Source organism: Canis lupus, chromosome 27 (assembly GCF_011100685.1).
Source record: "Canis lupus familiaris isolate Mischka breed German Shepherd chromosome 27, alternate assembly UU_Cfam_GSD_1.0, whole genome shotgun sequence".
Lineage (NCBI taxonomy): Eukaryota > Metazoa > Chordata > Mammalia > Carnivora > Canidae > Canis > Canis lupus.
Genome location: NC_049248.1, coordinates 40,895,458 through 40,915,847, shown reverse-complemented (window position 1 = coordinate 40,915,847; position 20,390 = coordinate 40,895,458). Strand labels below are relative to the sequence as shown.

Here is a 20,390-nt window from a genome sequence, read left to right as displayed (position 1 = left end):
GAGTTCCCGCGGGAGGGCGCGGGGCCGCGGCGGCGGGGCGGGAACGGCGGGGGGGGGGGGGGGGGGGGGGGGGGGGGGGAGGGGGGAGGGGGGGGGGAGGGGGGCGCGGGGCGCCGGCTCGCCCCGGGGGACCCCGGCCGGAGGGAAGCCGCCCCCCGCTGCTCCGGGCGGGGGCGAGGCGCGGGCCCCGAGTGCGGGCGCGGGCGCGGGCGCGCGGGGACCCCCGGCCGGGGGCGGGCGCAGGGCGGCGGGAGGCGGCAGGGGGTGGAGGGAAGGGGCGCGCGGGACGGGCGGTCCCCGGGGTCCGGCTCCCAGAACAGAAGCCGCTTGTTTGCCCAGGACGGGGGAGGGGGCGCGCGGAGGGGGCGCCCGGGCTCCCGCACCCCTGCGCGGCTCCGGGGGCAGTGGGCCCCGCGCGGGGCGCGGCGGGCGGAGGGGGAGGGGAGGGGGAGGGGGCGCCAGACAATGGGCGCTTGTGCCTTTAAGGCGGGGAGTCCGGGAGCCGGCGGGGAGGGGACTTCTGGATCCGGGGTAGAGGGCGGCTGCGCTGGCCGGCAGGGAGGGGGCGCGGGCCGGGCGGGCTGCGGGCGGCGAGGCTCGCCGGGGCGCGGGCGGCGGGGGGCGCGGGGCGGCCGGCCGGCCGGCCGGAGCCCGCGGGGGCGGCGGGGCGGGGTCCGGGGCGGCGCGGAGCGGGGCCGGCAGGTGAGCGGCGCCGGGCGCGCGGGGTCGGGGGGCGTGGGGCGTGGGGCCCCCGCGCGGCTCCCGGGGGGCGGCTGGGGGCGCGGAAGCGCGCGTCGGGGGGGCTGGAGGGAGGGCGCCGGGGGCAGCGGGGGGCTCCGGGCTCCCATCCTCGCCCCGTTCCTCCAGCCGAAGCGAGCGCCCGGCCGGCGGGCCCGGGGACGGGCTGCTCCTAGGGGAGGGGCTGGCTGCGGTTTCTGGGGCGGAGGGTGGCTGTGATCGAGGGGGGATGCCCTCCGCCTGCAGGGGTGCCCTCCACTCCCCGCGCCCCGACCCGGCGGTGCAAGCGGTGCTGTGGGGCCCGCGGCAGGGCGCCACGGGGGGAGCCGGCTGTATTGCAAACGAGGCCTGGCTGCAAACCTAGACGTGGAAGCCTGCGGTGGGGACCGGCTCCCCGTACCCTCCCTTTACCAGAACCCCCCTGTGAGGTGGAAAAACCTGGTGGGGCTTGTGTGGCTGGGCGTGGAAGTGGGAGCCGCCTGCAGTCTTCGGGGAGACCAGAGACTGGGGAAGCTGGGAGAAGGCAATCCTGGACTTTCAGATACAGGCCCTGGGGGAGGCTCCTCTACATCTGGAAAGGCCTGGAATTGAGGCCCACTTCCCAGCATGGTGGGCGGTGCTGGCACTGAAGGGCCCTGCCTGGGCAGCGCCTTCTACCATGAACTTTCTGAAGTCGTCTTAAATCCCCTGGAGCCTCCTTCTGCCAAGGAGGGCAGGGGCAGGGGCAGATCGGGGTGGCCAGGGAGAGAGTTTGGACAGCGAGAAGCAGTGGGCAGAGCTATCCTTGGGGCTGGGCCTTGGCCTGCTTCGGACTCTGGGTCTCAGGCTGGAGAATCCGGACTGGGTGGGACTTGAGGTCTGGGAGGCACTGGGCCTCCAGCTGCCAGGCTGAATGAGTATGGCTCCGGCTGTGGGAGCCAGTGGTGCCTGGAGCAGCCGATCTGTGAGAGAGAGCAAGGGACCAGGACCCCGGGGAGGAGAAGGTCAGAGGCACAGGCTCAGGAGCCTGTCTCTGGGGAAAAGGGAGGTGGTCTGTGGTTCAGAGTGATGCGCTGTTTCTGGACAGTGAGGGTTGGGGGACCATATAGGGAAGTCCTGTGGCTTTGAACAGTGCCCTCCCCTGTTCCTTGTCGTATCAGCCTAGTCTGGGGTGCCAGGAGCGCTGGGAGCCTGGTGAGTTCTCCAGGGTGGGCAGTGCCTGGAGTGAAGCCGCAGGTAGGATGGGTGCAGTTAGTTGGACAACTACACAGCTCCGAAGCCATCCCCTTGGCGGAGGTGGGGGGGTGCTCAGGGTGTTCTGGGGATGGTCATGCGTTCTCCTGGACGGTGTCTGCCCCTTCCTCTGTGGGTATGAGCCAGATGCTAGGATGTGCTTCCAGGAGGCCGGGAACACAGCCAGAAACAGGTCCTTTGGGAACAGAGATCTGGCCATTTCGGGGAGGGGGGAGGGCCGTAAATATAGGGCAGGGGACAAGCAAGCGGGAGGAGGCTGAATGAAGCACAATGTCACGGTAGGGGTGGTGGGAAACCTGCCTGCTCTGGGCTCTGTCTCCAGCAGCTCTGGGGACTCACAGCCAAGGGCACAAGGTCTGATGGAACCAGATGTCTGATGGGCTGGGGAGGTGTGTGTTCTTGCTAATGGCTTTTCTGTCTTTTCATTTCTTTGACAGTGGCAGAGTTTGGGGCTTAGAGTGGCGTTGGGGGGCGGGGGGAGAAGAACTGCTTATCAGGTGTGGACTCCGTGGCAGATAGTCTTGGATTCTCTCCTCACGACTGTTACTATTCCCATTTTACAGATGAAAAAACGGGTGCAGGGAGGTAGTAACTTGTTCAAGGCTGTGCAGCTAGCGCACGGTTACTCTCAGGTCTGAGGCCTGGTCTTGCTCCAAAGCTCCTGCTTCTAATGAAGTATCTTGGGGAGCCAGGCTTCCTTTGGTAACTTTTCCCCAAATTCTTGGATTTCCCATCTGTCCCTCCAGAGGGTGCTGTTGGTGGTGGTAGAGGTTGAAGGGCAAGCTGCTCAGTGGGACTAGGGAGAAGGGATGCTGAGAGGAGTTGGCCGAGGGTGAAGTAGGGATGGGGGTCCTGCCTGCAGAGTGGTCCCTGGTCTGCCTTCTGTTTGTGGGCCTCTGGGTGTCTGAAGTGCTGCTTGTCTGTCTAGAGCGCCTGATCCTGAGGCCACCTGGGGCAAGTGCTAGGCACCCCCCCGCCCCCACCGTGTCCCCCAGTGAGTACAAATGTCAAGGCTGCTAGCTTTGCCTAAGAACAAGGAGCCCCGGGGTGCCCTGTGGGCAGGGAGGAGTATATGGCACAGGCATCCAAGGATAACTGTGCTGTCATCCTCACTTTCTCTTGAGCCCAGCTTGGCTAGGAGGCACCCGGAGGGTGTTGTCCTGGAGTCCTCCCCACCCTGCTTCAAGGCACTACCCTCCCGGAGACCCGAGATCTGGAGCTGACCTGGCGGCCCAGGCAGGATCTCTGTAACCAGCCAGATAAAAGTGCCGTGGGTGGACCTGGTCTTCCTGTCAAATCTGTGCTCCAGGTGGCCACAGGAGCAGCTCCACAGGGTTCTGGTGAAGATCAGGTGGGATTGGGCATGCGGAAGGACCCGGGAAAGGTACAGCACAGAGAAGGCATGTCATACCCAGCCATTCTAGGAGCATTTATGTAGTCTCTATTAGGTGTGGCAGGTAGGGCGGTGAGCAGAATGGGCCCAAATCCCTGCCTTCATGGAGCTGACATTCTGGGGAGGAGACACAATGAGCAAATAAGGCAAATATATAGAATGGCTGTTGCTGATAAAGAGCAATGGAGAAAAATAAAGCATAAAGCTGGGAAGAGAGATAGGGAGCTCCAGGAAAGGGGGTTGCTATTTTAATAGAACGGTCAGGGAGAGACTCACTGATAAGGGGACATTTGAGCTGTGACCAGGACGAGCTCTTGTCGAAGGCAGAGGACACAGCGGGCACCGCAGTCCCAGGCCGGCCAGTGCACGGTGTGTTGGGGAACAGCAAGGAGGCTCATAGGACCGGGTGCAGTGAGAGAGAGGGACAGTCACGGGATTATCACTATTTGTTGTTATTTCACATTAGCTGCTCAGTGCCAATGCCCTTGAGCTAATTTTCTTTTAAAATTTTTAAAAAAGATTTTATTTATTTATTTTAGAGAAAGAGAGAGAGAGCGTGTGCTTGGGGTGGGGAGGAGGAAGGGGAGAGAGGGAAAGGGAGAAAATCCCAAGCAGACACTGTGCTGAGGGTGGAGCTAACACGGGGACTCGATCTCCCAACCCCGAGATCATGACCTGAGCCGGAACCAAGCGTCAGACACTTAACTGACTGAGCCACCCAGGCACCCCATCCTGAGCTCTCTTTTTGTCTTTTCAACATATTTCTTGAGTCCTTACCATGTGCTGGGCTCAGTACTTGGTGCTGAGGGATAAAGGGCTGAGCAAAATAGTTACAATCCCTCCCCAAAGTGTACAGTCAGCGGGGTGGTGAAACAAGGAGCAATTTATTTTTTTTAATTGTTTTTTTTATTTTAAAGATTGTTATTTATTTAATCATGAGAAACAGAGAGAGGGGCAGAGACACAGGTAGAGGGAGAAGCAGGCCCCATGCAGGGAGCCCGACTGGGATTTGATCCTGGGCCTCCAGGATCACGCCCGGAGCTGAAGGCAGCGCTAAACCGCTGAGCCACCCGGGCTGCCCAGGGCAATTTAGCTATAATTGTGGTAAGTACAATAGAGGAAACGTACAGAAGGTAAAGGAGACCAAACGCAGTTTGCAGTCTGCGTGGGGGAGCTGGGACACCTTCCCCGAGGAAGTTCCATCTAAGCTGTGACCCGGGGGAGAAGTTGAGCCTGACTCGGCGAAGTGTGCGTGGTGTGAGTGTGATGGGGACCGACATGGAAGGAGATTGCCTTTTGTATAGAGGTCACCGATTGGCAGCTCACAGGCTGAATTCATTCCATAGATGTGATTTATTTGGCTTGCAGTATTGAAAAATGTGAATTACTTGCCAACATTTAAAAATCAGGAGCTGTCACATTAAAATGTACATTTTTTTCAGCAGCTGTTGAAAAATCCGATCAGGCTCCACTGGGATGCCAGTGGCAGCTACCTACTGGTGTGGGGTGGTACGTGCCCCTGCTGTGCTCAGGGGGTGCACTCTTTCGTTCCTCCCAGATCCCCTAAGCCATGGGTGCCTTTGCTCATTGACATAGGCACTTGAGTTTGTCACCACCAACAAATCAGTGCTGTTTAGGGAAGAGGTGAACGTGTAAGTGTGCTGCTTTGGAGTCAGGCGGATCAGGGGTCAAATCCTGGTTCCTACACCTCTGGGGCTACTTGAGCTAGGGCAGGGCAGTTACCTCCCTCCCTCTGCCTCCAATCCCTCGCCTGTTGCCTATGGAAGGGGGATACCATTGCCTTGCTCCAGAATTTTAGGGGGGTGAGGCGTCTGAAGGGCTTCGCTTGGCCGGGAGGTGCTGTCTACGATGATAGCTCCCGGCGGCGGTCGGCTGTCATGGTGTTAAAACCAACTCCTCCCTTTCTCTCAGCAGCATGTCGTGGTTTAGTGGCCTCCTGGTCCCCAAAGTGGATGAACGGAAGACAGCCTGGGGTGAACGCAATGGGCAGAAGCGTCCACGCCGCGGGACTCGGACCAGTGGCTTCTGCACGCCCCGCTATATGAGCTGCCTCCGGGATGCGCAGCCCCCCAGTCCCACCCCTGCGGCTCCCCCTCGGTGCCCCTGGCAGGATGAGGCCTTCATCCGGAGAGGCGGCCCGGGCAAGGGCACGGAGCTGGGGCTGCGGGCGGTGGCCCTGGGCTTCGAGGACACTGAGGCCATGTCAGCGGTTGGGGCAGCTGAGGTGGCCCCTGACGTGACCCCCGGGAGTAGGCGATCCTGCTGGCGCCGTCTGGCCCAGGTGTTCCAGTCGAAGCAGTTCCGCTCGGCCAAGCTGGAGCGCCTGTACCAGCGGTACTTCTTTCAGATGAACCAGAGCAGCCTGACGCTGCTGATGGCGGTGCTGGTGCTGCTGACAGCGGTGCTGCTAGCCTTCCATGCTGCACCTGCCCGCCCTCAGCCTGCCTACGTGGCCCTGCTGGCCTGTGCCGCCACCCTCTTCGTGGCGCTCATGGTGGTGTGTAACCGGCACAGCTTTCGCCAGGACTCCATGTGGGTGGTGAGCTACGTGGTGCTGGGCATCCTGGCAGCCGTTCAGGTTGGGGGTGCCCTGGCAGCCAACCCCCGCAGCCCCTCTGTGGGCCTCTGGTGCCCTGTGTTTTTTGTCTACATCACCTACACGCTCCTACCCATCCGCATGCGGGCAGCTGTCTTCAGTGGCCTGGGCCTGTCCACCCTGCATTTGATCTTGGCCTGGCAACTCAACCGCGGTGACGCCTTCCTCTGGAAGCAGGTGGGATGTCAGGGAGGTAGGCTTTGGGGCGCCAGGCGGGGAATGAGAAGGGGTTTAGTAATGGTTGGGTGGGTGGATACTGCGCGCAGGGATGTCTGGCTGTGTCCTGGGGAGGGGGCGGGAAATAGTGAGAGGCCAAGTTTCAGGGTCCGCTCCATCCTGGATCTGGAGCAGAGGGCACTGGCCGGGAGAGGCAGCACCCCAGGACCCAAGCCTGTGCTCTGTTTGCATGGGCTTTGGCCCGATGCCCTTGAACAGCAAGGCTGGTAGATGTGAGGTAGCCCTGGAGGTGGGAACATGACGGTTCACCCCGGGGCGGGGGAGGGCGGGGAGGACAGCTCTGGCCTCGAGTTGCCTTCCCTGGAAAGCAGCTCCAGGTGGTGACCTGGAGGGATCAAGCAGGGTTTGGATGGACTTCGCAAGGGAGGACTTGCTTCTCTCCTGGACCAAGGCCATCTCTGAGAGGACCGGGAGGGGGATGAGTGGGATCAGTTTTCCCTGGGGCTGGGAGCGGTTTGAGTGGAGTTGGATGTGGAAAAGAGGGGCCTCAGGGTCGGATCTCTTCCCCCTGTCTTCCCACTGAGCACCAGGGGTCCGGCAGCCCTGCGGGGGGTTCTGGGCCCACGCCAGCCAGTGTGTCCGGGTTCTGTGTGGCTTGTGGGGTGGGGTGCGACAGCACCATGCTGAGTGAGAAATGAAGGCTTGGCTGCTTGTCCGATGGGCTGTGTTCTTCTCTGTTAGATCCTAGACAACTGACTGACCTCCCTTCGCCCAGCCTTGATTTCCCGGTCTGTAAAACTGGGATAAAAATAGTATCTACCTCATATGAGAGGTTGCTGTTAGGGCCCCACCCTCCCAGAGGGGAGTAGAAGCCAACAGGGCAGGGTTCTCACCTGGGGGCAGGGAGGTGTGGGAGTGCCGGAGGGGATGGGACTCAGGGAAGGGCCTTCCCGGAAGTCCCCTTCGGCTCCATGTGGCTGCCACCGTCTCAGGTCACTCCCCTGACCGGGGAGCAGAGACCGGGCCATCTTGCCTGGCTGATCCTTCAGGGCACAGCCCCTAACCAACATACCTCATGATCCCTCTGTCGGCACTCGGATTTCGGGGGTGCTGCCCTCTGTCTTGCTCCAGTTTTGAGGGACTCAGCCTCTGCTTTGCTGAGGGCCCGTGGTCGGTGTAGCCCACCCTACCCTGCCCGCAAAGAGGAAGTTGCCCGGGGCTCCCAGGGTGAGAAGCTGGGTGCTCTGGCATGATGCCCTTCTCCGCCCAGCTTGTGCTCCAGAACAGAATGTACCTTTTTAAAAGAAACTTTATAGCCCATTTGTTTGTGGAGCAGCACCCACAGGGCAGTCAGACCTCTTAAAGGGCCAGGGTCTTTCTGCCTCTGCTAGCCCCCCACTTCTCCCTGGGGTGGCTGCTGCCCTGGGCTTTGGAGCTGGACTGCCCTCCTGGGAAGGGAGGAGCTTGGAGGTGGTGCCTCCCTTCCTCTCTACCTCCTCTCCGGCTGGCCAGGGGTAGGTGGCTGTCTCTTCTTTGCTCTCAGCTGGCATGGTGCCCAGAACCGGGCCCAGGGCCTGACTGGGGAGGCACAGCCCCATGGAGACTGGGACTTTGCAGCCTCCTGCCTCCCCAGGGGCACCCAGCTGCAGCCTTATCCTCTGTAGGTCTCAGCGGGCACATTCTTAGGGTGAGGAGAGGAAGTCACCCCTGCCCCTGCGCCTGTCTGTGGAGCCAGGGTTGCTCATACCTGGACCCCTTCTCCGAACTGAGGAGGATTGATTCCCCGTGTCCAGTTGGCCTATGCATGCCGGGGTGGCCTGGGGCTGTGGCCTCCTTTCCAGGCTCCTTGGACAGTCCCTGACCAGACCTAGGCCTGCTCACACTCGTGGGAAGGAGCCTTCACTCCTCCCTGACCCACTCATTCACCCAGTGACCCCGGCCCCGCCTGGAGTCTCCTGGAGCGCCCCGGCATCCATTTTTTCTCACAGTCGGATAGGGGTCCTAGGGGTCCGGTACTGATCCTGATCTATTTCAGTCTCTTGTCCCCCTTCCCCTTCCCTCCACCATGACTCACTTTTTCCTCTTAGGCTCCTGGGGCCAGGAAGGGAAGTTGCCTGGTTAACCCCTCCTCCTTCTCCCCCACTGGGGGCTATTCTTAGAAACCCCTCAGGGAGATAGTGTGCCCCCCTCTTCACCCCTGCTGCTGGGAGGGGGGCCTTGTGAACTGGACTGGGAAGGAAAGCTAGGCGGCCAGTCCTTGAGGGTCAGAGCTGGAAATGACTTGGGGGTTTGCTGAGCGTACCCCTCTGCTTTACCTAAGAAAAATGAAACTGAGGTCCCAGAGATTAAGTGACCTGCCCAGGTTTGCAGGACTAGTTCTGGTTCTGGGCAAAGCCCAGAACTCCTGGCTTCCAGTTGGTGCTCTTTCCCTCCCTTCTCCCCAAACCGGAGCCCCGCCCCAGCCAACTCTGGGGTGGATCCACAAGTGCCAGGTTAACCCCTGAACTTCTGGAAACACTGAGGCCAGTTCTCCTTAGACTTGCCGTCCCGTGAGTGCTATTGATGCTGAGGAGGGCTGACCACCCTGAGATCGGGGTCCTCGGGCATGGGGCCTGGCTGTGCCAAGTACTGGCGGCACCTGGGCGTGGTGGAAGAGAAGGTCCCATGTTAGTAGAATTGATGACTCCCAAGCCTGGGCTCTGAGGCTGGGCCTCAAGAGCTTGTATAAGTGGAGTGAGTAGGAATCTTGGAAATCTGGAATGTACCACGCAGTAGGGTTTGGACACAGGCTTTGGAGACTGTCCTGGATTCAAGTCCCACACCAGCCACTATTAGCTGTGTGATCTTGGGCAAGTGACTTAGCTTCTCTGTGTTTGAGTGCTCACCTTTAAAAGGAGATACTGTTACCTGTTTCATAGAGAATAAGAGATCCGCTAGTTACCGTATAGGAAGCAGCTATGGAAGCCACGCATATTAAACAGGCAGCCAACAGATTAGCTCCAATAATAATAATAATGATAATTATCATATCACATTATGTCAGAGCAGGGAGGGACCTTAGAAATCTTGTCCCTCTCCAGGTTCTAGGTGAGCCTACAGAGGCCCAGAGAAACGAGATGATTTGTCCTAGGCATTCACAGGACGATATAGAGCTCAAGTCTCCTGGGTGTTGTCCTGTGAGGAGAACCACATGCAGAAGGAGCAGCATTTGTCTTTATTTGGGCTGATTGTGGGGCAGGAAATCATAGTGTCCTGGGCTCAGGCCCCATGACCCGCCTTGCCCTGGTTGGTGCCTCTGCTCCCAGGAGTCGTGAAAAGGTCCCATTTCTAGCTGTGGAGCGATCCAGGCAGGGGGCCGGAGTCCTGTGGGAGGAGAGGGAGCTGTATTACAGGGGTGGGGACAGACAGGGCACAAGATCCTGGCTTTCTCCCCACAGAGAGCCTAGCAAGTTGCACCTGTGTGTTGTGGGGGCGGGGGGGGGGGCGTCACCAGTCTGCCTCTGCCACCCTCTTGCAGCTCGGTGCCAACATGCTGCTGTTCCTCTGCACCAACGTCATTGGCATCTGCACACACTACCCAGCTGAGGTCTCTCAGCGCCAGGCCTTTCAGGAGACCCGCGGTTACATTCAGGCCCGGCTGCACCTGCAGCATGAGAACCGGCAGCAGGTGTGGCTGCCCTCCCTGTCCAAGCCCCCCCCCCCCCCCCCCGCCCCCAATAACCAGCAAACTGGTTCCACCGCCTTGTAGCATTCCATGGAGTAAGTGTGGGTGGTCCCCCTGAGTGTTCCCCGGCAGCACACAGGCCCTGTGACACTGGGGTTCCTGTCCTGTCTGAGGGTGGGAGAGGATAGATGGGAGCGCAAGTGAGGGGGTGCATGGCTGGGGGGGGGAGGTCCGAAAGGGAAGCTCAGGTCTCCAGAGGGGCCTGGGAGGGCTCTGGGGTGGTGGAGGCATCAGGAGGGATCAGGAGCCTCAGCGTGAGGCTGAGAAGATAGTGGTGCCCTGTTGCAACCACTGGTCTAGGAACGGCTGCTGCTGTCCGTGTTGCCCCAGCATGTTGCCATGGAGATGAAAGAAGATATCAACACAAAGAAAGAAGACATGATGTTCCACAAGATCTACATCCAGAAGCATGACAATGTCAGGTAGGGCGGGGGTGGGAGGGTACCCGGAGGGATGGGGGCCCTGGGAGTCCCTGAGGGCCATGGGGTCCTTCCATCTTCTGCCGTTGTCCACAGCATCCTGTTTGCAGACATTGAAGGCTTCACCAGCCTGGCGTCCCAGTGCACCGCGCAGGAGCTGGTCATGACCCTGAACGAGCTCTTCGCCCGGTTTGACAAGCTGGCTGCGGTGAGGGGGCTGGGCCACACGTGGTGTGAGCATAGCTTTAAACTGGGGCGGCCTGGCACGGTGGGGACAGATGGCGACTCGGTGAGGGTGCTGGGCGGGCAGGAGAGTGAGAGCGACTCTCCCCAAATCTCCCCTTTAGGAAAATCACTGCCTGAGGATCAAGATCTTAGGGGACTGTTACTACTGTGTGTCGGGGCTGCCGGAGGCCCGGGCAGACCATGCCCACTGCTGTGTGGAGATGGGGGTGGACATGATCGAGGCCATCTCGTAAGCGGTGCCCCTCCTAGGTCCCTGGAACTGAGGGTGCCCCGGCCGGCCTCTGCCCTTGGCTTTGTCCTCAGGAATTGTCTCGTTTTGGCTAATCCTCTGTCTTGGAGCCTCTGCACCTTAGACCCCAGCCAACAGGCCGGGGGGGGGGGGGTGCGGGGGGGAGCCCCAGGTGAGGGAATGGGGCTGGCCTGGTGAGGATGCTAGCTGCGCAGGCCTGCGGGGAGAGCAGTGACCCCTCCCTTCGTAGCTCCGTTCCACCGGATGCCGCAGGGCCACCACTGGTGAACTCGCTTCACAAACGTTTGTCCTTGGGATCCATGCAGCCTTTTGCCCGTGTCCAGCCAGGGCTGTGCTGCTGTGGCCTGCGTCTGGCTCTGTCCCTGTCTACTTGGCTCCGAGGGGGAGTGAAGGGCCCGAGCTCGGGGCTGGGAGTGGGGAAGGTAGTGCCGGGAGCCGAGCCAGAGCCGCCTCTTCCCAGGCTGGTGCGTGAGGTGACAGGTGTGAACGTGAACATGCGCGTGGGCATCCACAGCGGGCGTGTGCACTGTGGTGTCCTTGGCCTGCGGAAATGGCAGTTCGACGTGTGGTCCAATGACGTGACTCTGGCCAACCATATGGAGGCGGGCGGCCGGGCCGGGTGAGTGTGGGGTGCAGCAGGTGAGGGGTGGGAGCGAGGTGGGCGAGGCCAGGTCTCACCCTCCTGTCGGCTCACAGCCGCATCCACATCACCCGGGCCACGCTGCAGTACCTGAACGGGGACTACGAGGTGGAGCCGGGCCGCGGTGGCGAGCGGAACGCGTACCTCAAGGAGCAGCACATCGAGACCTTCCTCATCCTGGGAGCCAGCCAGAAACGGGTCAGGCCGGCGGGGTGGGGGGTGGGCGGTGGGCGGTGCAGGGCGACGGAAGGGCGGACGTGGGCAGCAGAGACATCTTCTCTGGGCCCCTTTCCTGATCCCGTACCCCTGCTGCCTCCACAGAAAGAGGAGAAGGCCATGCTGGCCAAGCTGCAGCGGACGCGGGCCAACTCCATGGAAGGCCTGATGCCACGCTGGGTGCCCGACCGCGCCTTCTCCCGGACCAAGGACTCCAAGGCTTTCCGCCAGATGGTGAGGGGCCCGCAGCACGGGGACCCGAGGCCTCATTGTCCTGACACTCTGTGCGCCCTTCCCTCTTCTGCCTTGTGGTAGGGTGAGGCGGGAGGGTTGACTTCACCCCCAGGGTCCCAAGCCTCGCCAGGTCAGCAGTGCTGGGGACGGGGAGGGGGTCATGGGGGTGAAGGCGGTCCGTCCTTCCCCTCACTTGCACACTTTGTCCCTTTCTCCAGGGCATTGATGATTCCAGCAAAGACAAGTAAGTCAGGTTATTGAGGAGGGAGGAAGAGGAGGGAGGAGGCACTTGCACCCTGGGACAGGGCTGCGGGGAGCCGAGACCCCCTCTTTCCTGGACCTTAGGTGTGTCATGTGGGAGCAGGTGTCACACAGCCAGCTCACTCTGTCTTTTGGGTGCCGCCCGTGCCCTCCCCTTCTCATTGCCTCTCCTGCGGCAATGCTCATGCCCCCAGTGAAGCCATGTCCCCTGCCCTCAGCCGGGGTGCCCAAGATGCCCTGAACCCCGAGGATGAGGTCGATGAGTTCCTGGGCCGTGCCATCGATGCCCGCAGCATCGATCAGCTACGGAAGGACCATGTGCGCCGCTTCCTGCTCACCTTCCAGAGAGAGGATCTTGAAAAGAAGGTTTGGGGGATTTGAGGGCAGAGGGATGAGGGCGGGATGAGGGCTGGATGAGGAGGGGCTGGGAAGGCTGAGCACAACTGAGGCAGCAGCAGAGGTTATTTCGGGAATGGCGAGGGGGCGACTACAGGGCGCAGTGGGGATCCCTATCCGCGGGGCCACTGCTGCTCCTCTCTGAGGCCCTGGTAGGGCCCTGCCTCCCCCAGGCCAGAGCCCAGCACCCAGCTCAGCCTCCTCTCCCTCAGTACTCAAGGAAGGTGGACCCCCGCTTCGGAGCCTACGTGGCCTGTGCGCTGTTGGTCTTCTGCTTCATCTGCTTTATCCAGCTCCTCGTCTTCCCACAGTGAGAGCCCTGCCCCTCCTCCCTCTGCTCCTCTTCCCCACCACTTCCCAGAACCTTCCCAGACACCCGTGCAAGCTCACGGTCTGTGGAGCCTGGGCCCTGCCCATCTGGGGAGTGGGATGAGGATGCTCAGACATTCCAGAGTAACATCTTCCCTGGCCCTTTTGTGCCCCAGCTCAACCGTGATGCTTGGGATCTACGCCAGTATCTTTGTGCTGTTGCTGATCACCGTGCTGACCTGTGCCGTGTACTCCTGTGGCTCTGTACGTCGGGGGTTCCTCGTGGGCTGGTTGGGGAGGGCAGGCCGCGCCACCGTGGTGAGAGGTCACACGGGGAGAGGGAGGAGAAGGCCAGGCCTCCTGCCCGGGGCCCCATCCCTGGTTGGCCTTACCCTTGGCTGACGCGGTCTCTAATTCTTGGTCTCTCGCCTGTCTGCAGCTCTTCCCCAAGGCCCTGCGACGTCTTTCCCGCAGCATCGTCCGCTCTCGGGCACACAGCACTGTGGTTGGCATTTTTTCAGTCTTGCTAGTGTTCACCTCTGCCATCGCCAACATGGTAAAGGCCCAGTGGGGATTCTTCTACCCTTTGTCTGTGCCAAGCACTGCTCTGGGCCCTGGGGGTAGGTAGAGGAATAAGACCCATTTCCTGCCCTCCGAGAGCGAGAGCGTGTTATCTCAAAGGAGGGGGTTAGGTTAACTCTTTTCTCCTTGCTCCCCCTACCTCCTGTCATCCTTCAGTGAGCACTTTGACCCCCAGGGTATGAGGCACGGGGCATGGCTGTTGCAACCACTCTCTTGCGTGCTGACCCTGATATGTCTCCCCCAACTTTTGCAGTTCACCTGTAACCACACCCCCATCCGGACCTGTGCAGCCCGGATGCTGAATGTAACACCCGCTGACATCACTGCCTGCCACCTGCAGCAGCTCAATTACTCTCTGGGCCTGGATGCTCCGCTGTGTGAGGGCACCGCACCCACTTGCAGCTTCCCTGAGGTGTCCAAGCCGTGCTCAGGCGGGATGGGGGGCTGTCCCGATCAGTCCTAGCTGTTGACCCCTCTGTGTCAGGCCTGGTGATGGGCACCAGAGTCCCTGCCGGAGGAGCAGCCGGGGGCTCTAGTGTGGTGTGGGGCGGCGTGTGGAGGCTGAAGGACCTTTGGGTTTGAGGTTGAGGAGGGGTGTGCAGGGCTCCTCCTTCATGGGGTAGGGGGTGCCATGGCTCCTGCCTTCGTCTAACACCACCTCTGCCATCACCCCCCAGTACTTCGTTGGGAACATGCTGCTGAGTCTCTTGGCCAGCTCTGTTTTCCTGCACATCAGTAGCATCGGGAAGTTGGCCATGATCTTTGTCCTGGGGCTCATTTATTTGGTGCTGCTTCTGCTGGGCCCCCCAGCCACCATCTTTGACAACTATGACCTGCTGCTTGGTGTCCATGGCTTGTGAGTTTATCCTTAGCCCTTTTAACCCCCAAAACGCTTCCTGACCCTGCTGGTCACTGTGAGCCTCTCTGGTGCTCAGGCCTCTTGTGCCCTTGTAATGCCATCACTCACCCCTCACCTGTGGGGGGAAAGGAGGCAGTGGGAGGAGCTCCCAGCATAGGACTCCACAATCACCCCAAGGAAACCCCAGTCCTGGGAAGTCCCTGTGTCTTCAGGCCAGACATTTAAAAAATTCCCTTTCTTGTTCACATGGTTCTTTCATACCCATTCTCTTAACCACCTGTAGGTCACACAGCTGCTTGGCAGCAGAGCCCTGGCTAGGAACCAAAACTTCTGACTCCTACTTAGGGGCTTGGCCTGGGACACCACACTGGCTTTCCCTCTGCAAACCCCATCCCTTGTGATACGGGGCTATAGGTTGGTGTGGTAGGAAAAGCCTCTGGAGTCCACTTGGGTTTGAATCCTGCTCTGCTGCTCGTTAGCTGTGTGACCTTGGACAGGTGAGTTAACTTCTCTGAGCCTCAGTTTCCTCATCTGTAAAATGGCAGTGGCACCTGTATCCTAGGTGATTGTAAAGACTATGGTCACTAACGTTTGTCGAAGCCTTACTGCACGCCAGGGGCCGTGCTAGACCGTTTGCATGTGTTATTTAGATCTCGTCCCTCTTTTACTGATGAGGAAACAGGCCTAGACTTAAGCAACTTGTTCCGAGTCTCAGGACAGGTAGGTAGAAGAGCTAAGAGTGAAACCTTCTCTCAACCTCTGCTCTTACTGAGTTACTGTAAGCACAAGCCCTGGCCCTGTGCCTGATTTTGTGCTATGTGCTTGGTAAATGCAGTTTCTGTCTCCCCTTCCCTGTCCCAACTCAGCAACTTAAGAAGAACCGATGACTTTGTCTCTTGTATCTTCCTGCCAGGGCTTCTTCCAATGACACCTTTGATGGGCTGGACTGGTGAGTGAGGGCTCCGGGGCAGGGAAGGGTAGGGCTGCCACATGCCTCTTTCAGGCACTGAGCTTGCCTCTGCTTACCCTCAGCCCAGCTGCGGGGAGGGTGGCACTGAAATACATGACCCCTGTGATTCTGCTGGTGTTTGCCCTGGCGCTGTATCTGCACGCCCAGCAGGTGGAATCAACTGCACGTCTGGACTTCCTCTGGAAACTGCAGGTGACTGAGTGGGGACAGAACCTGGGACAAACCAGAAATGCATCTCGTTGGCTGGCCAAGGCTCGGGCCGCTCAAGCCCACTCTGGCTCCAACCTGCTCCGTGCCCGTCCCCTAACCCCTGCTTCATCTTGTCCCTGCCTCTCTCATCCCTTTGAGTCTCCGCTGTCCATGCCTTTCTTCTTCCCCGTGGTTCCCTCTGATGACCGTCTCCAGGCACTGGCTCCCACTTCTTGTGAATGTTGGGCAGTGGGTGATGGGTGTGGTGTCCACAGGCAACGGGGGAGAAGGAGGAGATGGAGGAGCTCCAGGCCTACAACCGAAGGCTGCTGCATAACATTCTGCCTAAGGACGTGGCTGCCCACTTCCTGGCCCGGGAGCGCCGGAACGATGAGCTCTACTACCAGTCGTGTGAGTGTGTGGCCGTCATGTTTGCCTCCATTGCCAACTTTTCTGAGTTCTATGTGGAGCTGGAGGCAAACAATGAGGGTGTCGAGTGCCTGCGGCTGCTCAACGAAATCATCGCCGACTTTGATGAGGTACTTGTCTGTTTGGCTGCTGCTGGCAGAGCACCTGGGGGGGACGAGGGCAGTGGGAAGAACTTTGGGTGGGAAGGCCAGGATTGGGGGGCTGGCTGGATTGGGAGGGGGAAGGAAGGGTTGATGGGACCCAGAGATACTGGGATAGTAGTCAGGGTAGGTACAGTGGGGACAAGACCAAGGACCCACTGTGGTGTCCGAGGCAGCAGGGAGGTCCGCCCCAGTGGGGCAGGGTCATCACTGCTGGGGAGCAAAGGACATGAGGATCTGTGGAGAGGACAGGAGGGTACCAGGTGGATGTTACTGAAAAAGGCGGCAGTAATCTGTGGACAGAACCCCATGAGCCCAAGTAAGCAAGATGGGCTCCTGAATAGAGAAAATGGAAGCAAACACGAGGAAGTGTCCAGAATATCCAGCTCAGGAATGGGCCATTTACGGTCTTGGAGCCAAGTCACTCCTTCACTCTGGCACTCGGTTTCCCAAAAAGTGATGGTTAGAATAATTGATGGCTAATATCCCTTGTGTGGTTTTGGATTCTGTGAGGGAGCATTTGAAGTTGACCTGAAGCTGTGTGCCAAAGTTCTGGCCTGGGGCTCTGATGCCTGCCTGGTGAAGGCGGCCTTTTTTCCTGGCTCCTCAGTCCCGCCTTGAGAACACCGGCTGGAAGGCGGGGCTCGCTCACTAAAAGGAGGGGAGCTGTTGCAACAGGGAAGGGGGAAGAGGCCGAGGCCTGGCCCGAGTGAGCACTGGGCAGGGCGCGTTCGGCCTCTCCGCCTTGACAGCCAGGTCTCCCTGTGCCGTCCAGATCATCAGCGAGGAGCGGTTCCGGCAGCTGGAGAAAATCAAGACGATCGGTAGCACGTACATGGCTGCGTCGGGGCTGAACGCCAGCACCTACGATCAGGCCGGCCGCTCCCACATCACTGCCCTGGCCGACTATGCCATGCGGCTCATGGAGCAGATGAAACACATCAACGAGCACTCCTTCAACAACTTCCAGATGAAGATTGGTGAGATGGCCTGGTCGCCTGGCAGCTTTGCCTAGGCTGTTTCTGGGTGAGGCAAGGAGGCAGGTTAGGGGTTCCCCATCAGGAATCCTTTGGGATGTCCTTTCTCCCGCCTCCTACCTCGTCTTGTATTAAGAACAGAGGTCATTGACCGAGGGCCTGCTGTGTGCCGGGCGCTGTCCTGGACATTTTAGTCTTCACATTATCATCCCCTTCTACAGAGAGAGACTGACTCTCAGATTAAAGAACTTGGCCGAGGTCAAACAGCCAGGAGGTGGCTGGACTGGGATTCAAAACCAGGGTTATTGAAGCTCCAGGACCCATTGTCCTCTGAGGCCAGTCTGATGAGCTGGGAGCTGGTGAGCGGGAGGGGTGGCTAACGTTAGGGGTTCTGGAGTCACTCTGGTTTGAATTCTGGGTGTTCCACTCACTGGCTTATTTAGCACATCACCCAACTCCTCTCAGTTCCCTGAGGTTATCTGCAAAATGGGGATGATCCCTTTTAGGGCCGCTGAGGGGATGAAATGATGGAACGCTAAATGCTTATGAGAGGGGTTGCACAGAGTGAGCATTCAGGGGGTTAGCCAGTGTTAGGGCAACAGCTGCCTTAACTCCGGGGAGCTCCACAGGCCTAGATCTTCCATTCTTTACAACCAAGACACTTGTCACTTTGCCACTTTCTCCTCTGGGTCCTTCTAAAGGTTCCAGGAGGGGGGATGACTCCCTGGGCTGACCCTGGCATGTCCACTGGTCTCAGTTTTTTGCTGCTGTCCCCATTGCAGGGCTGAACATGGGCCCAGTTGTGGCAGGCGTCATTGGGGCTCGGAAGCCACAGTATGACATCTGGGGGAACACGGTGAATGTCTCTAGCCGTATGGACAGCACGGGGGTTCCTGACCGAATCCAGGTGAGGAGGATGGGTCCAGAGGGCTTCTGCGGGTCCCTCTCTGCAGTCAGCTAGGACAGGGGTAGGGTGGCAGTGTTCTGTGGTTGGGGGGGCGGAGGGCCGGCGGGGGGTGGCTAGCATGATTAGAGAACCCCTGGACCCCTGCAAATGCAGCAGGAAGGATCCCAGGCTAAGTGGGTTCCCCTCCCATCCCCCAGGTGACCACGGACTTGTACCAGGTTCTAGCTGCCAAAGGCTACCAGCTGGAGTGTCGAGGGGTGGTCAAGGTGAAGGGCAAGGGGGAGATGACCACCTACTTCCTCAATGGGGGCCCCCCCAGTTAGCAGAGCCCAGCTACAAGTTCAGCTGTCAGGACCAAGGTGGGCATTTAAGTGGACTCTGTGCTCGCTGGATGGAGCTGTGGCCGGGGGCACCAAGCCTCCAGACCCTGCTGACCACAAAAGGGAACACCTCAGCAGGCTGTGCTTGGACCATGCTCGTCTGCCCTCAGGCTGGTGAACAAGGGATACCAAGAGGATTATGCAAGTGACTTTTACTTTTCTAATTGGGGTAGGGCTGGCTGTTCCCTCTTTCTTCCTGCTTTTGGGAGCAGGGGAGGCAGCTGCAGCAGAGGCAGCAGGAGCCCTCCTGCCTGAGGGTTTAAAATGGCAGCTTGCCATGCCTACCCTTTCCCCTGTCTGTCTGGGCAACAGACTCGGGGCTGGGCCCTTCCTTTCCCTCTTTTTCCTGGGAATATTTTGTACAAAGACTGGGGCAGGCATGAGGAGTACCTATTCCGTGCTTGCCTCTGCTATGCCTGCATCCCCAGCACTGGCCTTGGGTACCCCACCCCAGTCTGGTCTCCCTTCTAGGCACAGGGCAGAGGAGGGAGACACTCTGGGGACCCAGCTCTGTCCGTATTTCAGGGGAGTATTTCCATTTGCCAAATCTTAGTCCCATGATCTGTCCCCAAAGGGGAACAAAGGGACTTTTGACAGCTTAGATTTAGCCCCAGTTCCTGCGCAACTCCAGGGAAAGGGGCATCTGGCCTCATTGGTACTGTGAAAATGGCCAGCCAGAGAGCAAGCACGTATGTGGGGATGTCAGAAGATCAGGAGCTGGAAGTACACCTGCAGGTGCCAAAGTGAGCAGGCCGGCCAGGGAGTGGGGTGGTACCAGACTCTTGATCTGAGGGCCCCACTGGGGTCGGGATCAGGTCACTCTGCCCCCATGCTCTCTTGCTGTCTGCCGGCAAAGGGGCACAGAGCATCTCTACCCCCTCTGTTGCCAAATAGAAAAGGGTCAGGGCATGGAGGAGGATGACCCTGGTCCAAACCTGTCCTCCCAAGTCTTTGGCACTGGGGAGGGCCTGTGTGTCTGTGTCATGTGTGTGCATGTTGGCTTTGGTGTGTGTATCTGTTTCCCAGGTTTGTGTGTGTCCTTGTGCTCCTCCTCAGCTCCCTACCTGGGGCTGCCTCTCTCCTGTGGGCCTCTGTCTTCTGGGAATAAGGCAGAGTTTCGGATTTCAAGGGATGGAGAAAGATGCCTTGGTTGCACAGGAGTGGCATGGGGTATGGTAGTAAGAGGAGGGGGTCCCTGGGGAGAAGAGTCCTTTTTGTGCCAAATCCCTAAGTGCCATTTGGGGGCTGTGTGCGTAGCATGACTGTGTCCCTGCCTGGGGCGGGGACCCAGGTGCCTGCTTGAGCCTCAGTGCTCCAGGCACTTGAACCGTCTGGGGTTTGGTGGCCAGAGGCTCAGGAACTTCCTGGGTTCCCCAGCTGGTGGTATACTTTGGGACTGGGGTAGCATGGGATCTCTCTGAAGACCCAGATACTGGTACTTAGGGGATGGGGCAGGGAACCTGAAACTTGGCGTTCTCCAGCCTTCAGTCTCAGTTTAGCATGTTCCTGGCTCCTCAATCCCCATGAAGCCTGCAAGGACTAGAAGAAGGGTTGGGAGGTTGGACTCTAGATACCCTTCCTATCTCTGCCTTCCTTTCACCGCTTTCTCTGCAACCTCCTTGCTTCAGGCCTGAATTAATTGGTGCCTTGGTTTCTCTGTATCTATTTATAGAGTCAGAGGCATTAGCCTGAATTTTGCTTGAAGATCATTTTGTCTTGGAGGTGATTAGAAAGACCGAGGAGAGAGGGTCCCAGAGTTGCTGGGACCTCTTGCGGAGGCCTGGTTCTGGCTCATATTGCCTCCCTTGGGGGATCTTCATGCATCAACCAAATGGGCTATCAGGCACTTCATTAGCCATGGCAGGAGGAGGGGAAAAGACTAATTGGTCCAGACAGAAAATCAGCTTCCTTTCCCCAGCCATACCCCTGGATAGGAAAGGACTGCTTGGAGCCCTTGGGTGGGAGTGAGGATATAAGGAGACCAGAGGGGAAAGACCTCAGTCTTGGGTGACTTGTCTTTGCTTCTTGCCAAGTGGGTCCTGTCCACACCCTGACTCCCCATACCACAGTGCCAGCCATGCCCTTCTCCTGGGCTCCCATTGCC

The 20,390-nt window shown here is 59.4% G+C and overlaps 1 protein-coding gene across 1 annotated transcript; it reads left to right on the top strand.

Moving 5' to 3' along the window:
* Positions 1 to 5,295: 5,295 nt before the first annotated feature.
* ADCY6 (adenylate cyclase 6) lies at positions 5,296 to 18,647 on the top strand. Its single transcript, NM_001195147.1, is given in 21 exon segments — positions 5,296 to 6,158; positions 9,676 to 9,825; positions 10,183 to 10,304; positions 10,398 to 10,509; positions 10,649 to 10,776; positions 11,258 to 11,416; positions 11,494 to 11,635; positions 11,759 to 11,887; positions 12,106 to 12,131; positions 12,367 to 12,514; positions 12,757 to 12,854; positions 13,030 to 13,117; positions 13,293 to 13,409; positions 13,689 to 13,847; positions 14,113 to 14,291; positions 15,208 to 15,243; positions 15,327 to 15,456; positions 15,729 to 15,992; positions 16,798 to 17,002; positions 17,782 to 17,906; positions 18,104 to 18,647. Coding segments are annotated over 21 exon segments (3,501 nt in total). The 5' UTR covers positions 5,296 to 5,300; the 3' UTR covers positions 18,230 to 18,647.
* The last annotated feature ends 1,743 nt before the right edge of the window (positions 18,648 to 20,390 follow it).